Raw genomic sequence first — 27223 nt, 5'->3', positions numbered from 1 at the left:
GGTGTAAACTACTGTGGTAACTGATGTAAACTACTGTGGTAACTGATGTAAACTACTGTGGTAACGGGTGTAAACTACTGTGGTAACTGATATAAACTACTGTGGTAACTGATATAAACTACTGTGGTAACTGATGTAAACTACTGTGGTAACTGATGTAAACTACTGTGGTTACTGATGTAAACTACTGTGGTAACTGGTGTAAACTACTGTGGTAACTGATGTAAACTACTGTGGTAACTGGTGTGTAAACTACTGTGGTAACTGATGTAAACTACTGTGGTAACTGATGTAAACTACTGTGGTAACTGGTGTAAACTACTGTGGTAACTGGTGTAAACTACTGTGGTAACTGATATAAACTACTGTGGTAACTGGTGTGTAAACTACTGTGGTAACTGATGTAAACTACTGTGGTAACTGATGTAAACTACTGTGGTAACTGATGTAAACTACTGTGGTAACTGATGTAAACTACTGTGGTAACTGGTGTAAACTACTGTGGTAACTGATGTAAACTACTGTGGTAACTGGTGTAAACTACTGTGGTAACTGATATAAACTACTGTGGTAACTGGTGTAAACTACTGTGGTAACTGATATAAACTACTGTGGTAAGTGATATAAACTACTGTGGTAACTGGTGTCAACTGTGGTAACTGATGTAAACTACTGTGGTAACTGATGTAAACTACTGTGGTAACTGGTGTAAACTACTGTGGTAACTGATGTAAACTACTGTGGTAACTGATGTAAACTACTGTGGTAACGGGTGTAAACTACTGTGGTAACTGATATAAACTACTGTGGTAACTGATATAAACTACTGTGGTAACTGATGTAAACTACTGTGGTAACTGATGTAAACTACTGTGGTTACTGATGTAAACTACTGTGGTAACTGGTGTAAACTACTGTGGTACTGATGTAAACTACTGTGGTAACTGGTGTGTAAACTACTGTGGTAACTGATGTAAACTACTGTGGTAACTGATGTAAACTACTGTGGTAACTGGTGTAAACTACTGTGGTAACTGGTGTAAACTACTGTGGTAACTGATATAAACTACTGTGGTAACTGGTGTGTAAACTACTGTGGTAACTGATGTAAACTACTGTGGTAACTGATGTAAACTACTGTGGTAACTGGTGTAAACTACTGTGGTAACTGATGTAAACTACTGTGGTAACTGATATAAACTACTGTGGTAACTGGTGTAAACTACTGTGGTAACTGATATAAACTACTGTGGTAACTGATATAAACTACTTTGGTAACTGATGTAAACTACTGTGGTAACTGGTGTAAACTACTGTGGTAACTGGTGTAAACTACTGTGTTAACTGATATAAACTACTTTGGTAACTGATGTAAACTACTGTGGTAACTGGTGTAAACTACTGTGGTAACTGATATAAACTACTGTGGTAACTGGTGTGTAAACTACTGTGGTAACTGATGTAAACTACTGTGGTAACTGATGTAAACTACTGTGGTAACTGATGTAAACTACTGTGGTAACTGGTGTAAACTACTGTGGTAACTGATATAAACTACTGTGGTAACTGGTGTAAACTACTGTGGTAACTGATATAAACTACTGTGGTAACTGATGTAAACTACTGTGGTAACTGGTGTAAACTACTGTGGTAACTGATGTAAACTACTGTGGTAACTGATGTAAACTACTGTGGTAACTGGTGTAAACTACTGTGGTAACTGATGTAAACTACTGTGGTAACTGATGTAAACTACTGTTGTAACTGATGTAAACTACTGTGGTAACTGATATAAACTACTGTGGTAACTGGTGTGTAAACTACTGTGGTAACTGATGTAAACTACTGTGGTAACTGATGTAAACTACTGTGGTAACTGATGTAAACTACTGTGGTAACTGGTGTAAACTACTGTGGTAACTGATATAAACTACTGTGGTAACTGGTGTAAACTACTGTGGTAACTGATATAAACCACTGTGGTAACTGATGTAAACTACTGTGGTAACTGGTGTAAACTACTGTGGTAACTGATGTAAACTACTGTGGTAACTGATGTAAACTACTGTGGTAACTGGTGTAAACTACTGTGGTAACTGATGTAAACTACTGTGGTAACTGATGTAAACTACTGTGGTAACGGGTGTAAACTACTGTGGTAACTGATATAAACTACTGTGGTAACTGATATAAACTACTGTGGTAACTGATGTAAACTACTGTGGTACCTGATGTAAACTACTGTGGTTACTGATGTAAACTACTGTGGTAACTGGTGTAAACTACTGTGGTAACTGATATAAACTACTGTGGTAACTGGTGTGTAAACTACTGTGGTAACTGATGTAAACTACTGTGGTAACTGATGTAAACTACTGTGGTAACTGGTGTAAACTACTGTGGTAACTGGTGTAAACTACTGTGGTAACTGATATAAACTACTGTGGTAACTGGTGTGTAAACTACTGTGGTAACTGATGTAAACTACTGTGGTAACTGATGTAAACTACTGTGGTAACTGATGTAAACTACTGTGGTAACTGATATAAACTACTGTGGTAACTGGTGTAAACTACTGTGGTAACTGATATAAACTACTGTGGTAACTGATATAAACTACTGTGGTAACTGGTGTAAACTACTGTGGTAACTGATGTAAACTACTGTGGTAACTGATATAAACTACTGTGGTAACTGGTGTAAACTACTGTGGTAACTGATATAAACTACTGTGGTAACTGGTGTAAACTACTGTGGTAACTGATATAAACTACTGTGGTAACTGGTGTAAACTACTGTGGTAACTGGTGTGTAAATTACTGTGGTAACTGGTGTAAACTACTGTGGTAACTGATATAAACTACTGTGGTAATTGGTGTAAACTACTGTGGTAACTGATGTAAACTACTGTGGTAACTGGTGTAAACTACTGTGGTAACTGGTGTAAACTACTGTGGTAACTGGTGTAAACTAATGTGGTAACTGGTGTAAACTACTGTGGTAACTGATGTAAACTACTGTGGTAACTGGTGTAAACTACTGTGGTAACTGGTGTGTAAACTACTGTGGTAACTGGTGTAAACTAATGTGGTAACTGGTGTAAACTACTGTGGTAACTGATGTAAACTACTGTGGTAACTGGTGTAAACTACTGTGGTAACTGGTGTGTAAACTACTGTGGTAACTGGTGTGTAAACTACTGTGGTAACTGGTGTGTAAACTACTGTGGTAACTGGTGTGTAAACTACTGTGGTAACTGGTGTAAACTACTGTGGTAACTGATGTAAACTACTGTGGTAACTGGTGTAAACTACTGTGGTAACTGGTGTGTAAACTACTGTGGTAACTGGTGTAAACTACTGTGGTAACTGATATAAACTACTGTGGTAATTGGTGTAAACTACTGTGGTAACTGATGTAAACTACTGTGGTAACTGGTGTAAACTACTCTGGTAACTGGTGTAAACTACTGTGGTAACTGGTGTAAACGAATGTGGTAACTGGTGTAAACTATTGTGGTAACTGATGTAAACTACTGTGGTAACTGGTGTAAACTACTGTGGTAACTGGTGTGTAAACTAATGTGGTAACTGGTGTAAACTACTGTGGTAACTGATGTAAACTACTGTGGTAACTGGTGTAAACTACTGTGGTAACTGGTGTGTAAACTACTGTGGTAACTGGTGTGTAAACTACTGTGGTAACTGGTGTGTAAACTACTGTGGTAACTGGTGTGCAAACTACTGTGGTAACTGGTGTAAACTACTGTGGTAACTGATGTAAACTACTGTGGTAACTGGTGTGTAAACTACTGTAGTAACTGGTGTGTAAACTACTGTGGTAACTGGTGTAAACTACTGTGGTAACTGGTGTGTAAACTACTGTGGTAACTGGTGTGTAAACTACTGTGGTAACTGGTGTGTAAACTACTGTGGTAACTGGTGTAAACTACTGTGGTAACTGATGTAAACTACTGTGGTAACTGGTGTGTAAACTACTGTGGTAACTGGTGTGTAAACTAATGTGGTAACTGGTGTAAACTACTGTGGTAACTGGTGTAAACTACTGTGGTAACTGGTGTGTAAACTACTGTGGTAACTCGTGTAAACTACTGTGGTAACTGGTGTAAACTACTGTGGTAACTGGTGTAAACTACTGTGGTAACTGGTGTGTAAACTACTGTGGTAACTGGTGTGTAAACTACTGTGGTAACTGGTGTAAACTAATGTGGTAACTGGTGTGTAAACTACTGTGGTAACTGGTGTAAACTACTGTGGTAACTGGTGTAAACTACTGTGGTAACTGGTTTGTAAACTACTGTGGTAACTGGTGTAAACTAGTATGGTAACTGGTGTGTAAACTACTGTGGTAACTGGTGTAAACTACTGTGGTAACTGATGTAAACTACTGTGGTAACTGGTGTAATAACAGCTGTTCTCAGTAGAGATGGATCCAGGTGTTATCTGGTGTAATAACAGCTGTTCTCAGTAGAGATGGATCCAGGTGTTATCTGGTGTAATAACAGCTGTTCTCAGTAGAGATGGATCCAGGTGTTATCTGGTGTAATAACAGCTGTTCTCAGTAGAGATGGATCCAGGTGTTATCTGGTGTAATAACAGCTGTTCTCAGTAGAGATGGATCCAGGTGTTATCTGGTGTAATAACAGCTGTTCTCAGTAGAGATGGATCCAGGTGTTATCTGGTGTAATAACAGCTGTTCTCAGTAGAGATGGATCCAGGTGTTATCTGGTGTAATAACAGCTGTTCTCAGTAGAGATGGATCCAGGTGTTATCTGGTGTAATAACAGCTGTTCTCAGTAGAGATTGATCCAGGTGTTATCTGGTGTAATAACAGCTGTTCTCAGTAGAGATGGATCCAGGTGTTATCTGGTGTAATAACAGCTGTTCTCAGTAGAGATGGATCCAGCTGTTATCTGGTGTAATAACAGCTGTTCTCAGTAGAGATGGATCCAGGTGTTATCTGGTGTAATAACAGCTGTTCTCAGTAGAGATTGATCCAGGTGTTATCTGGTCTAATAACAGCTGTTCTCAGTAGAGATGGATCCAGATGTTATCTGGTGTAATAACAGCTGTTCTCAGTAGAGATGGATCCAGGTGTTATCTGGTGTAATAACAGCTGTTCTCAGTAGAGATTGATCCAGGTGTTATCTGGTGTAATAACAGCTGTTCTCAGTAGAGATGGATCCAGGTGTTATCTGGTGTAATAACAGCTGTTCTCAGTAGAGATGGATCCAGGTGTTATCTGGTGTAATAACAGCTGTTCTCAGTAGAGATGGATCCAGGTGTTATCTGGTGTAATAACAGCTGTTCTCAGTAGAGATGGATCCAGGTGTTATCTGGTGTAATAACAGCTGTTCTCAGTAGAGATGGATCCAGGTGTTATCTGGTGTAATAACAGCTGTTCTCAGTAGAGATGGATCCAGGTGTTATCTGGTGTAATAACAGCTGTTCTCAGTAGAGATGGATCCAGGTGTTATCTGGTGTAATAACAGCTGTTCTCAGTAGAGATTGATCCAGGTGTTATCTGGTCTAATAACAGCTGTTCTCAGTAGAGATGGATCCAGATGTTTTATGTCTTTCTGGCTGTCTATAATGTTCCAGACAGCGTTGGCTGTTCATGAGGATAACGATGTTTGACAGAGACTGATGTTTCTGATGGTGGGAGAGAGAGAGGCCTGGGCTGTGTCCCAAATGGCTACCCTTTAGGGCTCTCTGGTAAAAAAAGTAGTGTACTAGGGGAAAATAGGTTGCCCTTTTGGGCCACATCCCTGATATGCCTGATGTGGATGGGGGGAATGGGCTGTTACAGAGGCCTGATGTGGATGGGGGGGACGGGGCTGATACAGAGGCCTGATGTGGATGGGGGGGACGGGCTGTTACAGAGGCCTGATGTGGATGGGGTGGGGGCTGTTACAGAGGCCTGATGTGGATGGGGGGACGGGCTATTACAGAGGCCTGATATGGATGGGGGGGGGGGCTGTTACAGAGGCCTGATGTGGATGGGGGGACCGGCTGTTACAGAGGCCTGATATGGATGGGGGGGGGGGGGGGCTGTTACAGAGGCCTGATGTGGATGGGGGGGGCTGTTACAGAGGCCTGATGTGGATGGGGGGACGGGCTGTTACAGAGGCCTGATGTGGATGGGGGGGGGGGGGGCTGTTACAGAGGCCTGATGTGGATGGGGGGGGGGGGCTGTTACAGAGGCCTGATGTGGAGCCACAGGGGACCAGCATGTACGTCATCACTCAGACATCACTATGTACTGGGTTATTAATAGACACCAGACAGCCCTCTCCTGGCAGGATAACATGACAGGGACTCTGTCCACCTATTAGTAACAGGGGGTAGCACCCTGTGTGTGTGTGGGGGGGGTGTGTAGGTGTGTGTGTGTGTGTGTGTGTGTGTGTGTGTGTGTGTGTGTGTGTGTGTGTGTGTGTGTGTGTGTGTGTGTGTGTGTGTGTGTGTGTGTGTGTGTGTGTGTGTGTGTGTGTGTGTGTGTGTGTGTGTGTGTGTGTGTGTGTGTGTACTGTGTGTGTGTGTACTGTGTGTGTGTGTTTTTTGTAAGCTCATTAATTTTAAGTACTGCAAATAAATCAGACTGAGCCTATTTGATCAGTAAATATCAACACAGACCAGTCTGTGATTAATATATTTTATTCTCCACAGGAATGGACAGAGAGGGACTAAATTCAATTTATTTTCCATTTCCCTCTCACCTCTATTTCTCTCTCTCTCTCTCTCTCTCTCTCTCTCTCTCTCTCTCTTTCTCTCTCTCTGGCTCTCTCTTCTCTCTCTATCTCTCTCTCTTGCTCTCATTCAATTCTCTCTTTCTCTGTCTCTCCTCTCTCTCTCTTTCTCTCTTTCCCTTCTCTCTCTCTTTCTCTCTCTCTTCTTTGTCTCTCTTCTCTCTCTTTCTCCCTTTCTCTCAATTCAATTCAATTCAATTCAATTCAGTTTGGTTTATTGGCATGATATAACAATGTACATATTGCCAAAGCTTACTTTGGATATTTACAATATGAAATAATAAGAATCAAAATTGTCAACGGGACAACAGTAACAACAATAACCAAGGATCAAAATAACCATACATTCAACAATAACAATAAGCATACAGTAGAGGATATGTGCAGGTTGATTGGTCTGTCAGACACTGTCCCTCAACTTATGGCAGGCAGCAATGTAGTGCGCTGCCAACCCACAGCTCTCTGCGTCCTCCCCCAACAGAACGGGTAGCCTATCCTCATCAGAGAGGTCTTTGAAACCTTGAATAAGGGTTTCAAATTTGGGGAAATGACACTCTAATTGTTTTATATTTTTGACATCTTGTCAGGAAATGCAGCTCTATCTCAGGTTCTGCTGTGGTGCAGTGGTTGCACAGCCTTTCCTCTACAGGGAGCCAGGTTTTCCTGTGTCTACCCTTCTCAATGGCAAGGCTGTGCTCACTGAGCCTGTACTTTGGTTTTTCTAAGGTTTTGATCAGTAACCATGGTCTAATAGTTTGTCACGGTGGACTGCCGATATAGGGCCAGATAGCACTGCATTTTGCTTTGTCCTTGTGCTTGTGTTTCCCAATAAGCAATAATCTCTCTCTCTCTCTCTTTTTCTTTCTCTCTCTCTCTTTTTCTTTCTCTCTGTCGCTCTCTGGTAATTAAATTTCGATTTCGATTTCAATCTAAGGGCTTTATTGGCATGGGAAACATATGTCAACATTGCCAAAGCAAGTGAAGTAGATAACAAACATAAGTGAAATAAACAATAAAAATTTCCTTTAAACATTACACTAAACAAATTCCAAAAGAATGAAGACATTTCAAATCTCATATTATGTCAAAATAGTTAAAGTACAAAAGGGAAAATAAATAAACATAAATATGGGTTGTATTTACAATGGTGTTTGTTCTTCACTGGTTGACCTTTTCTTGTGACAACAGGTCACAAATCTTGCTGCTGTGATGGCACACTGTGGTATTTCACCCAGTAGATATGGGAGTTTATCAAAATTGTGTTTGTTTTTGAATTCTTTGTGGATCTGTTTAATCTGAAGGAAATATGTGTCTCTAATATGGTCATACATTTGGCAGGAGGTTAGGAAGTGCAGCTCAGTTTCCACCTCATTTTGTGGGCAGTGTGCACATACCCTGTCTTCTCTTGAGAGCCAGGTCTGCCTACGGCGGCCTTTCTCAATAGCAAGGCTATGCTCACTGAGTCTGTACATAGTCAAAGCTTTCCTTAAGTTTGGGTCAGTCACAGTGGTCAGGTATTCTGCCAAATAGCATTGTAGTTTGCTCAGTTTTTTTGTTAATTCTTTCCAATGTGTCAAGTAATTAGCTTTTTGTTTTCTCATGATTTGGTTGGGTCTAATTGTGTTGCTGTCCTCTCTCTCTTTCACCTTCCTCTCTCTCTCTCTCTCTCTCTCTCCTCCTTCCTCTCTCTCTTTTTCACCTTCCTCTCTCTCTTTTTCTCTCTCTCTCTCTCTTTCACCTTCCTCTCTCTCTCTCTCTCTCTCTCTCCTTCTCCTTCCTCTCTCTTTCTCTCCTTTTCCTTCCTCTCTCTCTCGCCTCCCTTTCTCTCTCTCCTTCACCTTCCTCTCTCTCTCTCTCTCTCTCTCTCTCTCTCCTTCCTCTCTCTCTCCTTCACCTTCCTCTCTCTCTCTCTCCTTCCTCTCTCTCTCCTTCTCCTTCCTCTCTCTCTCTCCTTCTCCTTCCTCTCTCTCTCCTTCCTCCTCTCTCTCTCTCTCTCTCCTTCCTATAGGTGGTACTCCCTACCTTTATCCTGGAGAAGCGTTCCCTCCTAGAGATGTACGCTAACTTCATGGCTCACCCAGACATGTTCCTGGCCATCACCACGGGAACCACCCCAGAGGAGCGCATCGTCCGATTCGTGGAATACTACCTGACCGCCTTCCACGAGGGGCGCAAGGGTGCCGTGGCCAAGAAACCCTACAACCCCATCCTGGGAGAGAGCTTCAGGTGTTCCTGGGACGTCCCCCGAGAGAGAGTCCACCCACTGAGGACCATGAGCTCCGTCCCTAACACTAACACTACACCCACTTCAAACCCCGCCCCTAACCCCGCCTCTTCCTCTAGAGGCTCTTCCCCTAACCCCGCCTCTTCCTCTAGAGGCTCTTCCCCTAACCCCGCCTCTTCCTCTAGAGGCCCTTCCCCTAACCCCGCCTCTTCCTCTAGAGGCCCTTCCCCTAACCCCGCCTCTTCCTCTAGAGCCTCCCGCCGGACAGGGACGGAGAGCGGGGGTGCTCAGGCAGAGGACTGTTACCGGGTAAGGTTCGTGGCGGAGCAGGTGTCACACCACCCACCTGTCACTGGGTTCTACTGCGAGTGCAAAGAGAGGAACATGTGCGTCAACACCCACGTCTGGACCCGGAGCAAGTTCATGGGCATGTCCATCGGAGTATCTATGGTCGGGGAAGGTGAGCATTACTTCACAGTACTGGATCTAGTTAGGACTAGTTTGTTATTACTGTTACTAGGGTTTACAGTGAACAGCACCTACTGAGAGCCAGCTATGCAGTAGTTATGACTAGGGGTTACAGTAAACAGCACCTACTGAGAGCCAGCTATACAGGCTGTAGGAATCTCTCAGACTGTAGGTATCTCTCAGGCTGTTGATATCTCTCAGTTATGTTCTAGAACTGTTGACAGACACAGCTACTGTAGTTCTAGGTAGGTGTTAGTGTTCTGGAACTGTTGACAGACAGCTACTGTAGTTCTAGGTAGGTGTTAGTGTTCTAGAACTGTTGACAGACACAGCTACTGTAGTTCTAGGTAGGTGTTAGTGTTCTGGAACTGTTGACAGACAGCTACTGTAGTTCTAGGTAGGTGTTAGTGTTCTAGAACTGTTGGCAGACAGCTACTGTAGTTCTAGGTAGGTGTTAGTGTTCTGGAACTGTTGACAGCCAGCTACTGTAGTTATAGGTAGGTGTTAGTGTTCTGGAAATGTTGACAGACAGCTACTGTAGTTATAGGTAGGTGTTAGTGTTCTGGAACTGTTGACAGACACAGCTACTGTAGTTCTAGGTAGGTGTTAGTGTTCTGGAACTGTTGACAGACACAGCTACTGTAGTTCTAGGTAGGTGTTAGTGTTCTGGAACTGTTGACAGACACAGCTACTGTAGTTATAGGTAGGTGTTAGTGTTCTGGAACTGTTGACAGACACAGCTACTGTAGTTCTAGGTAGGTGTTAGTGTTCTGGAACTGTTGACAGACAGCTACTGTAGTTCAAGGTAGGTGTTAGTGTTCTGGAACTGTTGACAGACACAGCTACTGTAGCTCTAGGTAGGTGTTAGTGTTCTAGAACTGTTGACAGACAGCTACTGTAGTTCTAGGTAGGTGTTAGTGTTCTAGAACTGTTGACAGACAGCTACTGTAGTTATAGGTAGGTGTTAGTGTTCTGGAACTGTTGACAGACACAGCTACTGTAGTTATAGGTAGGTGTTAGTGTTCTGGAACTGTTGACAGACAGCTACTGTAGTTCTAGGTAGGTGTTAGTGTTCTGGAACTGTTGACAGACACAGCTACTGTAGTTCTAGGTAGGTGTTAGTGTTCTGGAACTGTTGACAGACAGCTACTGTAGTTCTAGGTAGGTGTTAGTGTTCTGGAACTGTTGACAGACACAGCTACTGTAGTTCTAGGTAGGTGTTAATTTTCTGGAACTGTTGACAGACACAGCTACTGTAGTTATAGGTAGGTGTTAGTGTTCTGGAACTGTTGACAGACACAGCTACTGTAGTTCTAGGTAGGTGTTAGTGTTCTGGAACTGTTGACAGACACAGCTACTGTAGTTCTAGGTAGGTGTTAATTTTCTGGAACTGTTGACAGACACAGCTACTGTAGTTATTGGTAGGTGTTAGTGTTCTGGAACTGTTGACAGACACAGCTACTGTAGTTATAGGTAGGTGTTAGTGTTCTGGAACTGTTGACAGACACAGCTACTGTAGTTCTAGGTAGGTGTTAGTGTTCTGGAACTGTTGACAGACACAGCTACTGTAGTTCTAGGTAGGTGTTAGTGTTCTGGAACTGTTGACAGCCAGCTACTGTAGTTATAGGTAGGTGTTAGTGTTCTGGAACTGTTGACAGACACAGCTACTGTAGTTATAGGTAGGTGTTAGTGTTCTGGAACTGTTGACAGACAGCTACTGTAGTTCTAGGTAGGTGTTAGTGTTCTGGAACTGTTGACAGACAGCTACTGTAGTTATAGGTAGGTGTTAGTGTTCTGGAACTGTTGACAGCCAGCTACTGTAGTTATAGGTAGGTGTTAGTGTTCTAGAACTGTTGACAGACAGCTACTGTAGTTATAGGTAGGTGTTAGTGTTCTGGAACTGTTGACAGACACAGTTACTGTAGTTCTAGGTAGGTATTAGTGTTCTAGAACTGTTGACAGACAGCTACTGTAGTTATAGGTAGGTGTTAGTGTTCTGGAACTGTTGACAGACACAGCTACTGTAGATATAGGTAGGTGTTAGTGTTCTGGAACTGTTGGCAGACCGCTACTGTAGTTATAGGTAGGTGTTAGTGTTCTAGAACTGTTGACAGACACAGCTACTGTAGTTATAGGTAGGTGTTAGTGTTCTGAACTGTTGACAGACACAGCTACTGTAGATATAGGTAGGTGTTAGTGTTCTGGAACTGTTGGCAGACCGCTACTGTAGTTATAGGTAGGTGTTAGTGTTCTAGAACTGTTGACAGACACAGCTACTGTAGTTATAGGTAGGTGTTAGTGTTCTAGAACTGTTGACAGACAGCTACTGTAGTTATAGGTAGGTGTTAGTGTTCTGGAACTGTTGACAGACAGCTACTGTAGTTATAGGTAGGTGTTAGTGTTCTGGAACTGTTGACAGACACAGCTACTGTAGTTATAGGTAGGTGTTAGTGTTCTGGAACTGTTGACAGACACAGCTACTGTAGTTCTAGGTAGGTGTTAGTGTTCTGGAACTGTTGACAGACACAGCTACTGTAGTTATAGGTAGGTGTTAGTGTTCTGGAACTGTTGACAGACACAGCTACTGTAGTTATAGGTAGGTGTTAGTGTTCTGGAACTGTTGACAGACACAGCTACTGTAGTTCTAGGTAGGTGGTAGTGTTCTGGAACTGTTGACAGACAGCTACTGTAGTTCTAGGTAGGTGTTAGTGTTCTGGAACTGTTGGCAGACAGCTACTGTAGTTATAGGTAGGTGTTAGTGTTCTGGAACTGTTGACAGACAGCTACTGTAGTTCTAGGTAGGTGTTAGTGTTCTGGAACTGTTGACAGACACAGCTACTGTAGTTATAGGTAGGTGTTAGTGTTGTGGAACTGTTGACAGACAGCTACTGTAGTTCTAGGTAGGTGTTAGTGTTCTGGAACTGTTGACAGACACAGCTACTGTAGTTATAGGTAGGTGTTAGTGTTCTGGAACTGTTGACAGACACAGCTAATGTAGTTCTAGGTAGGTGTTAGTGTTCTGGAACTGTTGACAGACAGCTACTGTAGTTCTAGGTAGGTGTTAGTGTTCTGGAACTGTTGACAGACACAGCTACTGTAGTTATAGGTAGGTGGTAGTGTTCTGGAACTGTTGACAGACAGCTACTGTAGTTCTAGGTAGGTGTTAGTGTTCTGGAACTGTTGACAGTCACAGCTACTGTAGTTATAGGTAGGTGTTAGTGTTGTGGAACTGTTGACAGACAGCTACTGTAGTTCTAGGTAGGTGTTAGTGTTCTGGAACTGTTGACAGACACAGCTACTGTAGTTATAGGTAGGTGTTAGTGTTCTAGAACTGTTGACAGACAGCTACTGTAGTTCTAGGTAGGTGTTAGTGTTCTAGAACTGTTGACAGACAGCTACTGTAGTTATAGGTAGGTGTTAGTGTTCTAGAACTGTTGATAGACACAGCTACTGTAGTTATAGGTAGGTGTTAGTGTTCTAGAACTGTTGACAGACAGCTACTGTAGTTATAGGTAGGTGTTAGTGTTCTAGAACTGTTGACAGACAGCTACTGTAGTTCTAGGTAGGTGTTAGTGTTCTGGAACTGTTGACAGACACAGCTACTGTTGTTATAGGTAGGTGTTAGTGTTCTGGAACTGTTGACAGACACAGCTACTGTAGTTCTAGGTAGGTGTTAATTTTCTGGAACTGTTGACAGACACAGCTACTGTAGTTATAGGTAGGTGTTAGTGTTCTGGAACTGTTGACAGACACAGCTACTGTAGTTCTAGGTAGGTGTTAGTGTTCTGGAACTGTTGACAGACACAGCTACTGTAGTTCTAGGTAGGTGTTAATTTTCTGGAACTGTTGACAGACACAGCTACTGTAGTTATTGGTAGGTGTTAGTGTTCTGGAACTGTTGACAGACACAGCTACTGTAGTTATAGGTAGGTGTTAGTGTTCTGGAACTGTTGACAGACACAGCTACTGTAGTTATAGGTAGGTGTTAGTGTTCTGGAACTGTTGACAGACACAGCTACTGTAGTTCTAGGTAGGTGTTAGTGTTCTGGAACTGTTGACAGCCAGCTACTGTAGTTATAGGTAGGTGTTAGTGTTCTGGAACTGTTGACAGACACAGCTACTGTAGTTATAGGTAGGTGTTAGTGTTCTGGAACTGTTGACAGACAGCTACTGTAGTTCTAGGTAGGTGTTAGTGTTCTGGAACTGTTGACAGACAGCTACTGTAGTTATAGGTAGGTGTTAGTGTTCTGGAACTGTTGACAGCCAGCTACTGTAGTTATAGGTAGGTGTTAGTGTTCTAGAACTGTTGACAGACAGCTACTGTAGTTATAGGTAGGTGTTAGTGTTCTGGAACTGTTGACAGACACAGCTACTGTAGTTCTAGGTAGGTATTAGTGTTCTAGAACTGTTGACAGACAGCTACTGTAGTTATAGGTAGGTGTTAGTGTTCTGGAACTGTTGACAGACACAGCTACTGTAGATATAGGTAGGTGTTAGTGTTCTGGAACTGTTGGCAGACCGCTACTGTAGTTATAGGTAGGTGTTAGTGTTCTAGAACTGTTGACAGACACAGCTACTGTAGTTATAGGTAGGTGTTAGTGTTCTAGAACTGTTGACAGACAGCTACTGTAGTTATAGGTAGGTGTTAGTGTTCTGGAACTGTTGACAGACAGCTACTGTAGTTATAGGTAGGTGTTAGTGTTCTGGAACTGTTGACAGACACAGCTACTGTAGTTATAGGTAGGTGTTAGTGTTCTGGAACTGTTGACAGACACAGCTACTGTAGTTCTAGGTAGGTGTTAGTGTTCTGGAACTGTTGACAGACACAGCTACTGTAGTTATAGGTAGGTGTTAGTGTTCTGGAACTGTTGACAGACACAGCTACTGTAGTTATAGGTAGGTGTTAGTGTTCTGGAACTGTTGACAGACACAGCTACTGTAGTTCTAGGTAGGTGGTAGTGTTCTGGAACTGTTGACAGACAGCTACTGTAGTTCTAGGTAGGTGTTAGTGTTCTGGAACTGTTGGCAGACAGCTACTGTAGTTATAGGTAGGTGTTAGTGTTCTGGAACTGTTGACAGACAGCTACTGTAGTTCTAGGTAGGTGTTAGTGTTCTGGAACTGTTGACAGACACAGCTACTGTAGTTATAGGTAGGTGTTAGTGTTGTGGAACTGTTGACAGACAGCTACTGTAGTTCTAGGTAGGTGTTAGTGTTCTGGAACTGTTGACAGACACAGCTACTGTAGTTCTAGGAAGGTGTTAGTGTTCTGGAACTGTTGACAGAGAGCTACTGTAGTTCTAGGTAGGTGTTAGTGTTCTGGAACTGTTGACAGACACAGCTACTGTAGTTCTAGGTAGGTGTTAGTGTTCTGGAACTGTTGACAGACAGCTACTGTAGTTATAGGTAGGTGTTAGTGTTCTGGAACTGTTGACAGACAGCTACTGTAGTTATAGGTAGGTGTTAGTGTTCTGGAACTGTTGACAGACACAGCTACTGTAGATATAGGTAGGTGTTAGTGTTCTGGAACTGTTGGCAGACCGCTACTGTAGTTATAGGTAGGTGTTAGTGTTCTAGAACAGTTGACAGACACAGCTACTGTAGTTATAGGTAGGTGTTAGTGTTCTGGAACTGTTGACAGACACAGCTACTGTAGTTATAGGTAGGTGTTAGTGTTCTGGAACTGTTGACAGACACAGCTACTGTAGTTATAGGTAGGTGTTAGTGTTCTGGAACTGTTGACAGACACAGCTACTGTAGTTCTAGGTAGGTGTTAGTGTTCTGGAACTGTTGACAGACACAGCTACTGTAGTTATAGGTAGGTGTTAGTGTTCTGGAACTGTTGACAGACACAGCTACTGTAGTTATAGGTAGGTGTTAGTGTTCTGGAACTGTTGACAGACACAGCTACTGTAGTTCTAGGTAGGTGGTAGTGTTCTGGAACTGTTGACAGACAGCTACTGTAGTTCTAGGTAGGTGTTAGTGTTCTGGAACTGTTGGCAGACAGCTACTGTAGTTATAGGTAGGTGTTAGTGTTCTGGAACTGTTGACAGACAGCTACTGTAGTTCTAGGTAGGTGTTAGTGTTCTGGAACTGTTGACAGACACAGCTACTGTAGTTATAGGTAGGTGTTAGTGTTGTGGAACTGTTGACAGACAGCTACTGTAGTTCTAGGTAGGTGTTAGTGTTCTGGAACTGTTGACAGACACAGCTACTGTAGTTATAGGTAGGTGTTAGTGTTCTGGAACTGTTGACAGACACAGCTAATGTAGTTCTAGGTAGGTGTTAGTGTTCTGGAACTGTTGACAGACAGCTACTGTAGTTCTAGGTAGGTGTTAGTGTTCTGGAACTGTTGACAGACACAGCTACTGTAGTTATAGGTAGGTGGTAGTGTTCTGGAACTGTTGACAGACAGCTACTGTAGTTCTAGGTAGGTGTTAGTGTTCTGGAACTGTTGACAGTCACAGCTACTGTAGTTATAGGTAGGTGTTAGTGTTGTGGAACTGTTGACAGACAGCTACTGTAGTTCTAGGTAGGTGTTAGTGTTCTGGAACTGTTGACAGACACAGCTACTGTAGTTATAGGTAGGTGTTAGTGTTCTAGAACTGTTGACAGACAGCTACTGTAGTTCTAGGTAGGTGTTAGTGTTCTAGAACTGTTGACAGACAGCTACTGTAGTTATAGGTAGGTGTTAGTGTTCTAGAACTGTTGATAGACACAGCTACTGTAGTTATAGGTAGGTGTTAGTGTTCTAGAACTGTTGACAGACAGCTACTGTAGTTATAGGTAGGTGTTAGTGTTCTAGAACTGTTGACAGACAGCTACTGTAGTTCTAGGTAGGTGTTAGTGTTCTGGAACTGTTGACAGACACAGCTACTGTTGTTATAGGTAGGTGTTAGTGTTCTGGAACTGTTGACAGACACAGCTACTGTAGTTCTAGGTAGGTGTTAATTTTCTGGAACTGTTGACAGACACAGCTACTGTAGTTATAGGTAGGTGTTAGTGTTCTGGAACTGTTGACAGACACAGCTACTGTAGTTCTAGGTAGGTGTTAGTGTTCTGGAACTGTTGACAGACACAGCTACTGTAGTTCTAGGTAGGTGTTAATTTTCTGGAACTGTTGACAGACACAGCTACTGTAGTTATTGGTAGGTGTTAGTGTTCTGGAACTGTTGACAGACACAGCTACTGTAGTTATAGGTAGGTGTTAGTGTTCTGGAACTGTTGACAGACACAGCTACTGTAGTTATAGGTAGGTGTTAGTGTTCTGGAACTGTTGACAGACACAGCTACTGTAGTTCTAGGTAGGTGTTAGTGTTCTGGAACTGTTGACAGCCAGCTACTGTAGTTATAGGTAGGTGTTAGTGTTCTGGAACTGTTGACAGACACAGCTACTGTAGTTATAGGTAGGTGTTAGTGTTCTGGAACTGTTGACAGACAGCTACTGTAGTTCTAGGTAGGTGTTAGTGTTCTGGAACTGTTGACAGACAGCTACTGTAGTTATAGGTAGGTGTTAGTGTTCTGGAACTGTTGACAGCCAGCTACTGTAGTTATAGGTAGGTGTTAGTGTTCTAGAACTGTTGACAGACAGCTACTGTAGTTATAGGTAGGTGTTAGTGTTCTGGAACTGTTGACAGACACAGCTACTGTAGTTCTAGGTAGGTATTAGTGTTCTAGAACTGTTGACAGACAGCTACTGTAGTTATAGGTAGGTGTTAGTGTTCTGGAACTGTTGACAGACACAGCTACTGTAGATATAGGTAGGTGTTAGTGTTCTGGAACTGTTGGCAGACCGCTACTGTAGTTATAGGTAGGTGTTAGTGTTCTAGAACTGTTGACAGACACAGCTACTGTAGTTATAGGTAGGTGTTAGTGTTCTAGAACTGTTGACAGACAGCTACTGTAGTTATAGGTAGGTGTTAGTGTTCTGGAACTGTTGACAGACAGCTACTGTAGTTATAGGTAGGTGTTAGTGTTCTGGAACTGTTGACAGACACAGCTACTGTAGTTATAGGTAGGTGTTAGTGTTCTGGAACTGTTGACAGACACAGCTACTGTAGTTCTAGGTAGGTGTTAGTGTTCTGGAACTGTTGACAGACACAGCTACTGTAGTTATAGGTAGGTGTTAGTGTTCTGGAACTGTTGACAGACACAGCTACTGTAGTTATAGGTAGGTGTTAGTGTTCTGGAACTGTTGACAGACACAGCTACTGTAGTTCTAGGTAGGTGGTAGTGTTCTGGAACTGTTGACAGACAGCTACTGTAGTTCTAGGTAGGTGTTAGTGTTCTGGAACTGTTGGCAGACAGCTACTGTAGTTATAGGTAGGTGTTAGTGTTCTGGAACTGTTGACAGACAGCTACTGTAGTTCTAGGTAGGTGTTAGTGTTCTGGAACTGTTGACAGACACAGCTACTGTAGTTATAGGTAGGTGTTAGTGTTGTGGAACTGTTGACAGACAGCTACTGTAGTTCTAGGTAGGTGTTAGTGTTCTGGAACTGTTGACAGACACAGCTACTGTAGTTCTAGGTAGGTGTTAGTGTTCTGGAACTGTTGACAGACAGCTACTGTAGTTCTAGGTAGGTGTTAGTGTTCTGGAACTGTTGACAGACACAGCTACTGTAGTTATAGGTAGGTGTTAGTGTTCTGGAACTGTTGACAGACAGCTACTGTAGTTCTAGGTAGGTGTTAGTGTTCTGGAACTGTTGACAGACAGCTACTGTAGTTCTAGGAAGGTGTTAGTGTTCTGGAACTGTTGACAGAGAGCTACTGTAGTTCTAGGTAGGTGTTAGTGTTCTGGAACTGTTGACAGACACAGCTACTGTAGTTCTAGGTAGGTGTTAGTGTTCTGGAACTGTTGACAGACAGCTACTGTAGTTATAGGTAGGTGTTAGTGTTCTGGAACTGTTGACAGACAGCTACTGTAGTTATAGGTAGGTGTTAGTGTTCTGGAACTGTTGACAGACACAGCTACTGTAGATATAGGTAGGTGTTAGTGTTCTGGAACTGTTGGCAGACCGCTACTGTAGTTATAGGTAGGTGTTAGTGTTCTAGAACAGTTGACAGACACAGCTACTGTAGTTATAGGTAGGTGTTAGTGTTCTGGAACTGTTGACAGACACAGCTACTGTAGTTATAGGTAGGTGTTAGTGTTCTGGAACTGTTGACAGACACAGCTACTGTAGTTATAGGTAGGTGTTAGTGTTCTGGAACTGTTGACAGACACAGCTACTGTAGTTCTAGGTAGGTGTTAGTGTTCTGGAACTGTTGACAGACACAGCTACTGTAGTTATAGGTAGGTGTTAGTGTTCTGGAACTGTTGACAGACACAGCTACTGTAGTTATAGGTAGGTGTTAGTGTTCTGGAACTGTTGACAGACACAGCTACTGTAGTTCTAGGTAGGTGGTAGTGTTCTGGAACTGTTGACAGACAGCTACTGTAGTTCTAGGTAGGTGTTAGTGTTCTGGAACTGTTGGCAGACAGCTACTGTAGTTATAGGTAGGTGTTAGTGTTCTGGAACTGTTGACAGACAGCTACTGTAGTTCTAGGTAGGTGTTAGTGTTCTGGAACTGTTGACAGACACAGCTACTGTAGTTATAGGTAGGTGTTAGTGTTGTGGAACTGTTGACAGACAGCTACTGTAGTTCTAGGTAGGTGTTAGTGTTCTGGAACTGTTGACAGACACAGCTACTGTAGTTATAGCTAGGTGTTAGTGTTCTGGAACTGTTGACAGACACAGCTAATGTAGTTCTAGGTAGGTGTTAGTGTTCTGGAACTGTTGACAGACAGCTACTGTAGTTCTAGGTAGGTGTTAGTGTTCTGGAACTGTTGACAGACACAGCTACTGTAGTTATAGGTAGGTGGTAGTGTTCTGGAACTGTTGACAGACAGCTACTGTAGTTCTAGGTAGGTGTTAGTGTTCTGGAACTGTTGACAGTCACAGCTACTGTAGTTATAGGTAGGTGTTAGTGTTGTGGAACTGTTGACAGACAGCTACTGTAGTTCTAGGTAGGTGTTAGTGTTCTGGAACTGTTGACAGACACAGCTACTGTAGTTATAGGTAGGTGTTAGTGTTCTAGAACTGTTGACAGACAGCTACTGTAGTTCTAGGTAGGTGTTAGTGTTCTAGAACTGTTGACAGACAGCTACTGTAGTTATAGGTAGGTGTTAGTGTTCTAGAACTGTTGATAGACACAGCTACTGTAGTTATAGGTAGGTGTTAGTGTTCTAGAACTGTTGACAGACAGCTACTGTAGTTATAGGTAGGTGTTAGTGTTCTAGAACTGTTGACAGACAGCTACTGTAGTTCTAGGTAGGTGTTAGTGTTCTGGAACTGTTGACAGACACAGCTACTGTTGTTATAGGTAGGTGTTAGTGTTCTGGAACTGTTGACAGACACAGCTACTGTAGTTCTAGGTAGGTGTTAATTTTCTGGAACTGTTGACAGACACAGCTACTGTAGTTATAGGTAGGTGTTAGTGTTCTGGAACTGTTGACAGAGACAGCTACTGTAGTTCTAGGTAGGTGTTAGTGTTCTGGAACTGTTGACAGACACAGCTACTGTAGTTCTAGGTAGGTGTTAATTTTCTGGAACTGTTGACAGACACAGCTACTGTAGTTATTGGTAGGTGTTAGTGTTCTGGAACTGTTGACAGACACAGCTACTGTAGTTATAGGTAGGTGTTAGTGTTCTGGAACTGTTGACAGACACAGCTACTGTAGTTATAGGTAGGTGTTAGTGTTCTGGAACTGTTGACAGACACAGCTACTGTAGTTCTAGGTAGGTGTTAGTGTTCTGGAACTGTTGACAGCCAGCTACTGTAGTTATAGGTAGGTGTTAGTGTTCTGGAACTGTTGACAGACACAGCTACTGTAGTTATAGGTAGGTGTTAGTGTTCTGGAACTGTTGACAGACAGCTACTGTAGTTCTAGGTAGGTGTTAGTGTTCTGGAACTGTTGACAGACAGCTACTGTAGTTATAGGTAGGTGTTAGTGTTCTGGAACTGTTGACAGCCAGCTACTGTAGTTATAGGTAGGTGTTAGTGTTCTAGAACTGTTGACAGACAGCTACTGTAGTTATAGGTAGGTGTTAGTGTTCTGGAACTGTTGACAGACACAGCTACTGTAGTTCTAGGTAGGTATTAGTGTTCTAGAACTGTTGACAGACAGCTACTGTAGTTATAGGTAGGTGTTAGTGTTCTGGAACTGTTGACAGACACAGCTACTGTAGATATAGGTAGGTGTTAGTGTTCTGGAACTGTTGGCAGACCGCTACTGTAGTTATAGGTAGGTGTTAGTGTTCTAGAACTGTTGACAGACACAGCTACTGTAGTTATAGGTAGGTGTTAGTGTTCTAGAACTGTTGACAGACAGCTACTGTAGTTATAGGTAGGTGTTAGTGTTCTGGAACTGTTGACAGACAGCTACTGTAGTTATAGGTAGGTGTTAGTGTTCTGGAACTGTTGACAGACACAGCTACTGTAGTTATAGGTAGGTGTTAGTGTTCTGGAACTGTTGACAGACACAGCTACTGTAGTTCTAGGTAGGTGTTAGTGTTCTGGAACTGTTGACAGACACAGCTACTGTAGTTATAGGTAGGTGTTAGTGTTCTGGAACTGTTGACAGACACAGCTACTGTAGTTATAGGTAGGTGTTAGTGTTCTGGAACTGTTGACAGACACAGCTACTGTAGTTCTAGGTAGGTGGTAGTGTTCTGGAACTGTTGACAGACAGCTACTGTAGTTCTAGGTAGGTGTTAGTGTTCTGGAACTGTTGGCAGACAGCTACTGTAGTTATAGGTAGGTGTTAGTGTTCTGGAACTGTTGACAGACAGCTACTGTAGTTCTAGGTAGGTGTTAGTGTTCTGGAACTGTTGACAGACACAGCTACTGTAGTTATAGGTAGGTGTTAGTGTTGTGGAACTTTTGACAGACAGCTACTGTAGTTCTAGGTAGGTGTTAGTGTTCTGGAACTGTTGACAGACACAGCTACTGTAGTTATAGGTAGGTGTTAGTGTTCTGGAACTGTTGACAGACACAGCTAATGTAGTTCTAGGTAGGTGTTAGTGTTCTGGAACTGTTGACAGACAGCTACTGTAGTTCTAGGTAGGTGTTAGTGTTCTGGAACTGTTGACAGACACAGCTACTGTAGTTATAGGTAGGTGGTAGTGTTCTGGAACTGTTGACAGACAGCTACTGTAGTTCTAGGTAGGTGTTAGTGTTCTGGAACTGTTGACAGTCACAGCTACTGTAGTTATAGGTAGGTGTTAGTGTTGTGGAACTGTTGACAGACAGCTACTGTAGTTCTAGGTAGGTGTTAGTGTTCTGAAACTGTTGACAGACACAGCTACTGTAGTTATAGGTAGGTGTTAGTGTTCTAGAACTGTTGACAGACAGCTACTGTAGTTCTAGGTAGGTGTTAGTGTTCTAGAACTGTTGACAGACAGCTACTGTAGTTATAGGTAGGTGTTAGTGTTCTAGAACTGTTGATAGACACAGCTACTGTAGTTATAGGTAGGTGTTAGTGTTCTAGAACTGTTGACAGACAGCTACTGTAGTTATAGGTAGGTGTTAGTGTTCTAGAACTGTTGACAGACACAGCTCCTGTAGTTATGACTAGAGCCAGGCGTTTTAACTGATAATGTGAACTGACAGAGAAACACTTGTTAGACCCAAAGAATGTTTGTTCTGTTGCCGTTGGTGATCCATCATATACTGTACAGTAATAACATCGCTGACAGGTTCAGACAGTCTACGGTTGATAAGAGGTGACTGACTGAAAGCTTGTCAACTCTCTGATTTAAAGTTCTTTAATCACATTCCAGAGTTTAATTAGCTGTTTAATGGCGTTTTAGGCTTTAATATCTTGTTTTAATCCAAAGTAATCGCATTAAGATTGAAAGTAGCATATAATTGGCTGACTGGCAGCGTCCCGTCGAGCAGGCTTAGTGAAGCATGGGAATACTGTAGTTAGTTGTACCACTGGATACTGTGTGTAGAGTGCTGAAGGAAGTCAGACTAAATATTTCTTCTTTACGATCAATTGTTTATTGAAAGCTAAACATTCCTGAAAACGTTTATTTATGTCTTTAATATTCCAGAACAAACTGAGCAGATTCTCCACATTGATATGAAATAGTCGACGTAAATTTTTGAATTTTTTTTGCTTCGTAAAGTCTGTTTAATTGAATGATAATGAAGAAGTTTCTGACTTTATGCTAACCTGAGCCTCACAGACAATTAGTCCTCTCAGTAATTAGGACAGCATGAATTACTAACGAGGATGGTCTCCTTTTCCTTCCCCTGAGTCATAGCAGATATGCTAATGAAACCAGGAGAGAAAACACATATGGTGAGGGGGTGGTGTGTGTGTGTGTGTGCATGTGTGTGTGATGGTAGAGGTGTGTGTGGGGGGGTGGGGTGGGGGGGTGGGGAGGTGTGTGTTGTGGTTGTCAAATAAAATAAAATAAAACTTTATTTGTCACATGCGACGAATTCAACAGGTATAGGCCTTACTGTGAAATGCTTACTTACAGGCTCTAACTAATAGTGCAGTTCAAGAAGAAGAAAATATTTACCAAATAAACTAAAGTAAGAAATAATAAGAAGTAACACAATAACATAACAATAACGATGCTATATACAGGGTGTTACGGTACAGAGTCAATGTGGAGGCTATATACAGGGTGTTACGGTACAGAGTCAATGTGGAGGCTATATACAGGGTGTTACGGTACAGAGTCAATGTGGAGGCTATATACAGGGTGTTACGGTACAGAGTCAATGTGGAGGCTATATACAGGGTGTTACGGTACAGAGTCAATGTGGAGGCTATATACAGGGTGTTACGGTACAGAGTCAATGTGGAGGCTCTATACAGGGTGTTACGGTACAGAGTCAATGTGGAGGCTATATACAGGGTGTTACGGTACAGAGTCAATGTGGAGGCTATATACAGGGTGTTACGGTACAGAGTCAATGTGGAGGCTATATACAGGGTGTTACGGTACAGAGTCAATGTGGAGGCTATATACAGGGTGTTACGGTACAGAGTCAATGTGGAGGCTCTATACAGGGGGTACTGGTACAGAGTCAATGTGGAGGCTATATACAGGGTGTTACGGTACAGAGTCAATGTGGAGGCTATATACAGGGGGTACCGGTACAGAGTCAATGTGGAGGCTATATACAGGGTGTTACGGTACAGAGTCAATGTGGAGGCTATATACAGGGTGTTACGGTACAGAGTCAATGTGAAGGCTCTGTACAGGGTGTTACGGTACAGAGTCAATGTGGAGGCTATATACAGGGTGTTACGGTACAGAGTCAATGTGGAGGCTATATACAGGGTGTTACGGTACAGAGTCAATGTGGAGGCTATATACAGGGTGTTACGGTACAGAGTCAATGTGGAGGCTATATACAGGGTGTTACGGTACAGAGTCAATGTGGAGGCTCTATACAGGGTGTTACGGTACAGAGTCAATGTGGAGGCTATATACAGGGTGTTACGGTACAGAGTCAATGTGGAGGCTATATACAGGGTGTTACGGTACAGAGTCAATGTGGAGGCTCTATACAGGGTGTTACGGTACAGAGTCAATGTGGAGGCTATATACAGGGTGTTACGGTACAGAGTCAATGTGGAGGCTATATACAGGGTGTTACGGTACAGAGTCAATATGGAGACTATATACAGGGGGGTACCGGTACAGAGTCAGTGTGGAGGCTATATACAGGAGGTACCGGTACCGAGTCAGTGTGCAGGGGTACAGGTTAGAGGTCATTTGTACATATAGGTAGGGGTGAAGTGACTATGCATAGATAATAAACAGCGAGTAGCAGCAGTGTACAAAACAAATGGGGGGGGGGGGGGTCAATTTAAAATAGTCCGGTGGCCATTTGATTAATTGTTCAGCAGTCTTATGGCTTGGGGGTAGAAGCTGTTAAGGAGCCTTTTGGTCCTAGACTTGGCGCTCCAGTACGGCTTGCTGTACGGTAGCAGAGAGAACAGTCTATAACTCGGGTGACTGGAGTCTCTGACAATATAATGGGCTTTCCTCTGACACCTCCTATTGTATAGGTCCTGGACGGCAGGAAGCTTGTCCCCCTGTATGCACTACCCTCTGTAGCGCCTTACGGTCAGATGCCGAGCAGTTGCCATACCAGGCGGTGACGCAACCGGTCAGGATGCTCTCGATGGTGCAGCTGTAGAACTTTTTGAGGATCTGAGGACCCATGCCAAATTGTTTTAGTCTCCTAGTTGGCTATACATATCTGTTTATTATCTAGTAGGACCATAGTCACAGTTGGCTCTCAGGCTGTAGGTATCTCTCAGGCTGTAGGTATCTCTCAGGCTGTAGGTATCTCTCAGGCTGTAGGTGTCTCTCAGGCTGTAGGTATCTCTCAGGCTGTAGGTGTCACTCAGGCTGTAGGTATCTCTCAGGCTGTAGGTATCTCTCAGGCTGTAGGTATCTCTCAGGCTGTAGGTGTCTCTCAGGCTGTAGGTATCTCTCAGGCTGTAGGTATCTCTCAGGCTGTAGGTATCTCTCAGGCTGTAGGTATCTCTCAGGCTGTAGGTGTCTCTCAGGCTGTAGGTATCTCTCAGGCTGTAGGTATCTCTCAGGCTGTAGGTATCTCTCAAGCTGTAGGTATCTCTCAGGCTGTAGGTATCTCTCAGGCTGTAGGTAGCTCTCCACACAACTGGAATAAAAGACTACAACCATTCCCGCTTTGGGGTAGGAATCCCACTGTCTTCAAGTTCTGCCACGTTCCAACCATTCACACTCTGGGGTAGGAATCCCACTGTCCATCTTCAATGGGACATGGGTCTCTTTTTTTTATAGAGACAGAGGATTGTGATGGTCAACCTGGTGGTCTGATATAGAGACAGAGGATTGTGATGGTCAACCTGGTGGTCTGATATAGAGACAGAGGATTGTGATGGTCAACCTGGTGGTCTGATATAGAGACAGAGGATTGTGATGGTCAACCTGGTGGTCTGATATAGAGACAGAGGATTGTGATGTTCAACCTGGTGGTCTGATATAGAGACAGAGGATTGTGATGGTCAACCTGGTGGTCTGATATAGAGACAGAGGATTGTGATGGTCAACCTGGTGGTCTGATATAGAGACAGAGGATTGTGATGGTCAACCTGGTGGTCTGATATAGAGACAGAGGATTGTGATGGTCAACCTGGTGGTCTGATATAGAGACAGAGGATTGTGATGGTCAACCTGGTGGTCTGATATAGAGACAGAGGATTGTGATGGTCAACCTGGTGGTCTGATATAGAGACAGAGGATTGGTCTGTCTGGCTGTGATGGTCAACCTGGCTCCACTGTCTATCACTCTGTAATGTCTATCGCACCAGCATCCTTTGCAGCGAACCTTGTGTGGCAGGCAGACAGGGAGGTGTGGTGTGTGTGTGTGTGTGTGTGTGTGTGTGTGTGTGTGTGTGTGTGTGTGTGTGTGTGTGTGTGTGTGTGTGTGTGTGTGTGTGTGTGTGTGTGTGTGTGTGTGTGGGCGTGCGTGCGTGCGTGTGTGTGTGTGATTGTGTGCACATGTACACGTGTGCTAGCATGCTGGTGAGTGTGTGGGTGTGTATTTGTGACAGCAGGTGATGTGGACACTCTAAGTAAGAAACGCTGACCTAGCATTCTCACATATTCTCACAATAGCGCTGCCAGGGTAGCGAGCCGAGAGCCTCTCACTGAGCACTTCCTGCAACGTGCCGACCGACCCAACCCTTCCTGTATTTGGGAAACAGATGCACCAAGGCCCTAGCCTCCCTCTCATCCCAAGACACTGAGGCAGGGCCATCTCCTCTCCCCCTCCACCCCTCCAGCAAGACACTGAGGCAGGGCCATCTCCTCTCCCCCCTCCACCCCCTCCAGCAAGACACTGAGGCAGGGCCATCTCCTCTCCCCCCTCCACCCCTCCAGCAAGACACTGAGGCAGGGCCATCTCCTCTCCCCCCTCCACCCCCTCCAGCAAGACACTGAGGCAGGGCCATCTCCTCTCCCCCCTCCACCCCTCCAGCAAGACACTGAGGCAGGGCCATCTCCTCTCCCCCCTCCACCCCTCCAGCAAGACACTGAGGCAGGGCCATCTCCTCTCCCCCCTCCACCCTCTCCAGCAAGACACTGAGGCAGGGCCATCTCCTCTCCCCCCTCCACCCCCTCCAGCAAGACACTGAGGCAGGGCCATCTCCTCTCCCCCCTCCACCCCCTCCTGTCTTGGGGAAACAGATGTGCATCTGTCAGACCTGGGTTTCTGCCCACAGCAGATTTCACCCAGGACAGCTGTCTCTTATGTAATGTACTGAGAGAGGAGAGATGAGAGGGCCAGGCCAGGGAGGTACTTTAGATGTAACACAGATAACAGAGAGTAGAGGAGAGATCCTGGACAGGACTCAGAGAGAGGAGCAGAGAGGAGAACCAGGACAGGACAGGACTCAGAGAGAGGAGTAGAGAGGAGAACCAGGACAGGACAGGACTCAGAGAGGGGAGCAGAGAGGAGAGAACTAACTAGGATACAGTCCTGTTACCACATTAACTAGTATACAGTCCTGTTACCACATTAACTAGGATACAGTCCTGTTACCACATTAACTAGGATACAGTCCTGTTACCACATTAACTAGTATACAGCCCTGTTACTGTAACCTTTACCACATTAACTAGTATACAGTCCTGTTACCACATTAACTAGGATACAGTCCTGTTACCACATTAACTAGTATACAGTCCTGTTACTGTAACCTTTA

The 27223-nt window shown here is 43.6% G+C and overlaps 1 protein-coding gene across 1 annotated transcript in view; it reads left to right on the top strand.

Moving 5' to 3' along the window:
• LOC106590999 (oxysterol-binding protein-related protein 10) overlaps positions 1–27223 on the top strand; it is a 133099-nt gene that overhangs the window by 87606 nt on the left and 18270 nt on the right. The window contains exon 12 of the mRNA XM_082968530.1: positions 8775–9450. Within this exon, the coding sequence (XP_082824656.1) occupies positions 8775–9450 (676 nt within the window). The remainder of the gene's footprint in view (positions 1–8774; positions 9451–27223) is intronic.

Source organism: Salmo salar, chromosome 02, assembly GCF_965601325.2.
Source record: "Salmo salar chromosome 02, fSalSal1, whole genome shotgun sequence".
NCBI classification, from domain to species: domain Eukaryota; kingdom Metazoa; phylum Chordata; class Actinopteri; order Salmoniformes; family Salmonidae; genus Salmo; species Salmo salar.
Note: the sequence above shows the minus strand (reverse complement) of the source record. Positions and strands in the feature narration are given on the sequence as shown.